Genomic DNA, 6,775 nt, shown 5'->3' with positions numbered 1-6,775 from the left:
ATGTCCCTCACATATGTAGCCATATCCCTCTAGCCATGTCCCTCACATATGCAGCCATATCCCTCTAGCCATGTCCCTCACATATGCAGTCATGTCCCTCTAGCCATGTCCCTCTAGCCATGTCCCTCTAGCAATGTCCCTCCAGCAATGTCCCCCATACCTTTGCCGCCGAAAGCCGCCGCCGCCGCATGGAGAAAATCACAGCATTCATTTGAATAGCTGTTTTGCCCGCGCGTATAGACACTCCCCCTTGCTCGGGATTGGACAGATCACGATCACCCATCCAATCCCGGGCAAGGGGGGAGTGTCTATACGCGCGGGAACACTACAGCTATTCAAATGAAAGCTGTGATGTTCCCGCACGGCGTTTAACCCATGCAGCGGCTTTCGATGCGGCGGCTTTCGATGCGGTGGCGCGATGCGGGGGGGGGGAAGTATTCTATTTAGGTATCGGGGGTATTTGCGCGAGTACGAGTACTCCCGCAAGTACTCGGTATCGGTCCCGATACCGATACTGGTATCGGTATCGGGACAACCCTAGTTAATACCACACCGCTAGCGCACGAATCCCGCGGCAAACCTGGCGGTATAGCGCCGCTATTTTTAGCGGCGATATACCGCCACCGCGGCTCCCGCCCCAGTCTGAAAGGGGCCTAAACCGCCTGAAAAACTCCTCAGTGTGAAAGGGGCCTAACTTTCCTCACCACAAGTTTATTGTTTTTACCCGGCTGGGTAATAAAGAGCACAGCAAAGAGCACCTGTCGTGCACATTCCTTTACTTCTGTTTATGCACATACGCATCACTCATCCCTAGAGAATTCGGAGGAGCCATGAGGTAACACGCCGCCCAAAAATGGGGGTAATGCTACACTTGTTTTAAAAATAAAGGAATTACAATTATTACATAAAAAAAGAACATTGATCGATTGATACTTGGAGATTGTTATCCCCTTCGGAAATGTTTTTAGGTGACACTTCTACAATTTACATGAGGAAATACCTACACAGTGCAGAGTATTTGATATATATATATATGTATGATGTATATATATTACATAATATCACATATAAAATACTGCGAGCGTTCACATGTATGATATCCGTCATCCAGGATAGATCAGAGGAGAAGGAAAACAGGACCACAAACAAAGTTAAAAAAGAGAAAACTTTCATTTGGAAAATCATTTGTCCCTCTTATATTTTATGTTTATATAACTCATCTCTACAGCGCCACCTAGCGGCCCCCCGGAGGAGTCCCATCTAAAGGGATGCCGGGGATGCTCTCCCCCGGTGTTCTCACTTCATCCACAGCGCGATCAGAGAGGAGAACACGGACAGAGATCCACTAACCCCGATCACCGGAGGAGGAGGATGAGGAGGATGGCGGGGGACGGAGCACACTAGATCCCCGGGACTCCGCCTCACCTTCCCGGGATTACACTCAGTCCGGAGCCGGCTGCAGCTCCGTGAGGATCAACTGACGAGAGCCGCATGTGTGATCCGCTGAGAGCCGGAGAGACACCGAGCCCTCCCGCTGGTTGTCACCCGCAGCTGCCTGACTACCCATCACCATGGGGTAAGTGTGTGCCCCCCCCCTCACCTGTACATGGTTCAGTCCTCCCCCTATCACCTCTATGCAACTTTCTCTACTGGGGGTCACCAATGTGTAATAATGGGGGGTCACCCTGTGTGGTAATAATGGGGTTCCTCCTGTGTAGTGATGGAGGGGTCTCTCCTGTGTATTAATGTGGGGTTATCTGTAATAATGGGGGGCAACTCTGCAATAATTAAGGGGTCACCCCTGTAGTGATGTGTAATAATGGGGGTCTACTTTGTGCAGTGATGAGGGTTACCCTTGTGCACATAAATGTGGGATCACTGCTGTTATGGGGTCACCCCTGTGTATTAATGTGGGGTTACCTTTATTAATGGGGGGCAACTCTGTGCAATAATTAAGGGGTCACCCCTGTAGTGATGTGTAATAACGGGGTCTACTTTGTGTAGTGATGAGGGTTACCCTTGTGCACATAAATGTGGGATCACTGCTGTTATGGGGTCACCCCATGTGTATTGGGGGGGCCACTGATGTGCAATAATGGGGGTCAACTTTTTGTAATGATGGGGTTACCCCTGTATATTAATGTGGGGTTATCTAATAATGGGGGGAAACCCTGTGCAGTAATGTGGAGTCACCCCTGTTTAGTGGTGGGGTCACCCCTTTGTACTAATGGGGGTCAACTTTGTGTAATGCTGTTAATGTGGGGTCACCCCATGTGTATTAATGGGGTCACTGATGTGTAATAATGGGGTTAACTCTTGTGTAGTGATGAGGGTTACCCCTGTATATTAATGTGGGGTTATCTGTAATAATGGGGGGGGCACCCCTGTGCAGTAACGTGGAGTCACCCCTGTGTAGTGGTGGGGAGGGGGGTCACTTCTGTGCAATAATGGGGGTCAACTTTGTGTAGTGATGAGGGTTACCCCCTGTATATTAATGTGGGGTTATCTGTAATAATGGGGGGCACCCCTGTGCAGTAATGTGGAGTCACCCCTGTGTAGTGGTGGGGAGGGGGGGGGTCACTTCTGTGCAATAATGGGGGTCAACTTTGTGTAGTGATGAGGGTTACCCCTGTATATTAATGTGGGGTTATCTGTAATAATGGGGGGGCAACCCTGTGCAGTAACGTGGAGTCACCCCTGTGTACTAATGGGGGTCAACTTTGTGTAGTGGGGTTAATGTGGGGTCACCCCATGTGAATTAATGGGGTCACAGCTGTGTAGTAATAATGGGGGTCGTCCTGTGTAGTGATGGAGGAGCCCCCCTGTATTGTATAGTAATGTCGTGGGGGGCCCCCCGTATAATGTGTAGTGATTGGGGTCCCAACTTCTGTATGCGATCATACTGGGGGGGGGGGGGTGTGATCTCTCTGTAGTAGGAGATCCATTCATGACCCCTCATCTCTGATCAGATTTGTACACTTTGCTGTCACCAAGTGTGTGGCCCCTAATGTGGAATACGGGGGCCCCCCATATACACGAGTAGCGCTGTGTCGTGTGTTGCACGTTGTAGGAAGGGACGCTCGTACCATTCAGTAGGGATTCCTGTGCAGAGCAAAGAAGCTCACATTCCCTTTTCCCGTTATTGAGGACTTGCTCCCCCCTGAGGTGTATGGGGGGGGGGGGGGGTTCCCTCGTGTCGTGTTTTAGGGCACCCTATTAATATCAATGGGCAGCCATGTTTGCGTGAAATGTGCAATAAAGGTGCAGATGTGATTTTTGAAATCGCTAAACATCAATCTGCATTATATTGCAGTGCGTTGCATATTGTTAGCCGTGAAAAAAAATCGAAGGCACCCATAATTGGCGGGGTGGGGATCCAATTCCTGTCCGAATTTGCAGTTCGCACTGCAATATGTGAACAGATTTCGGCGGAAGACATGCGATGCGGGAACTCGCAGTGGATTTGCAGGGTTCCCGCATTGCTGCAGCGTGAACCGACCCTGAATGACACCCCCAGATCGGTTCGCAGATCGCAGTGCAAATTGTGAACTCGCACAGGAATCGGATCACATAGGAGAGAACACCCAATGCGTTCCGATTCTAGTGCGGGAAAAACACTTTTTTTGTGCGAATCCAATGCGAGTTCAGTCATGCAACTGTATGGCTGAACTCGCATGTGATCTGCACCTGTGGTGTGGGTGTGAATCGCATGTGATGTCAGAGATCGCACTAGTGTGAACCCGGCTTACTACCCTCTTCATAGGTGTGCGCAGCCTAGTGCATTAGGGTGTGCACCCCAAAGCTCAAACGCACATGCGTGTGTATGTATGTGATTGTGTGTACATATAATACACGCAAACCCCATTTATGCTCCCGCCACCAAGTGTCTTCTCTGAAATTCTTATTCATAATAATAAAGTAGGGCCCCCCCCATACTGCAAGGGTTTAATGCTCATTTAGTCCAGAGGGTGAGGAGGAATCGGGTATACAACCTAAAGGATAGCTTCACCTTTTTATTGGCAAATAATAAATGTACATATTTTTGCTGGTGAAAAATGTGCATTTATTATTTTTTAAATCTGGGGCCTGCAAAGTGCTGCACTTGAGATCAGCAGATTGCGGGGGAAGTGTCAGGCTCCTGCAGACACTTAGCTGGATTCAGAGAGAGTTACGCCGGCGTATCAGTAGATACGCCGACGTAACTCGGAATCTGCGCTGTCGTAAGTTTAAGTGTATTCTCAAACTGAGATACACTTAAACCTAGCTAAGATACGTCAGCCTGCGCCGGCGTATCTTAGGGTGCAATTTTTCCGCTGGCCGCTAGGTGGCGCTTCCGTTGAGTTCGGCGTAGAATATGTAAATGCCTAGATACGCCGATTCACGAACGTACGTGCGCCCGTCGCAGTAAAGATACAGCGTTTCCGTAAGAGTTAAAGCTTCCCCCTAGGTGGTCTAGTCAATGTTAAGTATGGCCGTCGTTCCCGTGTCGAAATTTGAACATTTTATGTCGTTTGCGTAAGTCGTCCGTGAATGGGGCTGGACGTCGAAACCAATACGTCCTTGCGGCGTACTTTGGAGCAATGCACACTGCAGGGATCGACAAATCCCGTGCGCCAGGTCGCCATGGCGACTAGAAATAGTGTCCTGGCGACTTGGCTTGGAAGGTGGGGAAAAAAAAAAAAATACCCAACATGTCACGCTTCAAAATTGCGTCCGCTCGTGGAATGCCGACAAACTTTTACCCTTTAAAATCGTCATAGGCGACGTTTAAAAAAATCTACAGGTTGCATGTTTTGAGTTACAGAGGAGGTCTAGGGCTAGAATTATTGCTCTCGCTCTACCAATCGCGGCGATACCTCACATGTGTGGTTTGAACACCGTTTACATATGCGGGCACTGCTCACGTATGTGTTCGCTTCTGCGCGCAAGCTCGTCGGGACAGGGTGCGTTTTCTGTCTCTTAATTTTTTTAGCTGGCTCATAGATTCCAAGCAAATTTTGTCAACCCCTGGCACACTGGGACATGTACACGGCCGGCGCATGCGCCGTTCATAAAAAATGTCAATCACGTCATGTCACCAATCATTTAAAATAAAACGCGCCCCCCCCCATCCTCATTTGAATTAGGCGCGCTTACACCGGTCAAATTTACGCTACTTTCCCGCGTAAGTTAGAGGCAAGTGCTTTGTGAATACAGTACTTTGCTAGCTTACGGCGCGTAGCGTAAATACATTGCGCTACGCAGCCTTAAAGATGCTGCGCCCTACCTGAATCTAGCTATCTGCCTACAGCTCTGTGCCGTTCCTCTGTATGGCTGTCATTGCAGAGCTGTAGGCAGTGTGGATGGATGGACGGCAGGTGTGCTGATCAGTGTACTGCAGTTCATTAAGACCCCTTTCACACCGAGCCACCGCTAGCAGCCGAAAAAGGGTTAAAAGAGCGCCCGCTACAGCGACGCTTTGCCGGTGGTTTGGCTGCACTGCCCATTGATTTCAATGGGCAGGGGCACTTTAGAAGCAGTGAGTTCACCGCTCCTAATGCGATCCAAAGAAGCTGCTGGCAGGACCTTTTCTGATGCCCTGCTAGCGCACCGTGAGGGCTTTCACACTGGAGTGAATGGAGGCGGTATTTATAGCGCCAGCAAAGCGCCTCAGTGTGAAAGGGGTCTTAGACTACAAGTCTGTCTGCTGCAGTGGTGGACCGGACTTGTCATTTATACATTGAGACTCCTATGACTTATTGATGAGGCTGTGTGGGTGAGCGCCCATAGAAGGGGCAATTAGAACATGTTACACTCTGTAAACTGATGTAACGTGTTCTAAAAGGTGAATACAGGTGCGCAGGTGTTTCTGTGCAGATCTCTAGCTGACAGGTTCTCGCACCTACACAAGTGATGTGGATGCAGGACTCCGCCCCCCCCCCCCCCCCCCCCCCCCCCCCTGCTGGGACTCTGTATTGACAGCGGGGACTCTAACCTGTTGGAATACACTTATTAGTGCTGCAGCTGATTGGCTGCAAGCCACTCACTGAAAAAGGCTTCCAGCAGTCCTGTTCAAGAGAAGCCGATCTAATGATCGATCACCTTCTGCCTAACAGGAAGGGCTACACACTAACTCAGGGTTTTACAAATTTGCTTGGAATCTAGGAGCCAGCTAAAAAAGTTAGGAGCCAGAAAACGCGCCCCGTCCCGACGAGCCTCACGCAGAAGCGAACACATACGTGAGCAGCGACCGCATATGTAAACGGTGTTCAAACCACACATGTGAGGTATCGCCGGGATTGGTAGAGCGAGAGCAATAATTCTAGCTCTAGACCTCCTCTGTAACTCAAAACATGCAACCTGTAGATTTTTTAAAACGTCGCCTATGGAGATTTTAAAGGGTAAAAGTTTGTCGGCATTCCACGAGCGGACGCAATTTTGAAGCGTGACATGTTGGGTATGAATTTACTCGGAGTAACATTATCTTTCATAATATAAAAAAAAAATGGGGATAACTTTACTGTTGTCTTATTTTTTAATTAACCTCTTGACCACCGCCCCATGTCCAAAAGACGTCCTCTTTTTAAAGATGGATATCTCGGTAACAGCAGCAGCTGCTGCCACAACCGTGATATCCATCTCTTCAGTGGGCGGTGGTGTACACGATAACGGCGGATTCGCCGCGAGATCGCAGTTATCGGTGGCGGGAGAGGGCCCCTCCCGCGCCCTCCGCCGCTTACCGGAGCCGTCGGTAGCGGCGGAGGCGATCTGGTCCGTTTGGCTGCTGACTGGGGTT

General features: G+C 49.7%; 1 protein-coding gene across 1 annotated transcript in view; it reads left to right on the top strand.

Annotated features, from left to right (window-relative positions):
* The first annotated feature begins 1,251 nt into the window (after positions 1–1,251).
* Positions 1,252–6,775, top strand: part of HOMER2 (homer scaffold protein 2) — a 304,233-nt gene continuing 298,709 nt past the window's right edge. The window contains exon 1 of the mRNA XM_040342588.1: positions 1,252–1,576. Coding sequence (XP_040198522.1) covers positions 1,572–1,576 — 5 coding nt within the window. The 5' untranslated portion in view covers positions 1,252–1,571. The remainder of the gene's footprint in view (positions 1,577–6,775) is intronic.

The sequence above is a fragment of the Rana temporaria genome, chromosome 3, assembly GCF_905171775.1.
Source record: "Rana temporaria chromosome 3, aRanTem1.1, whole genome shotgun sequence".
Taxonomy (NCBI): domain Eukaryota; kingdom Metazoa; phylum Chordata; class Amphibia; order Anura; family Ranidae; genus Rana; species Rana temporaria.
Note: the sequence above shows the minus strand (reverse complement) of the source record. Positions and strands in the feature narration are given on the sequence as shown.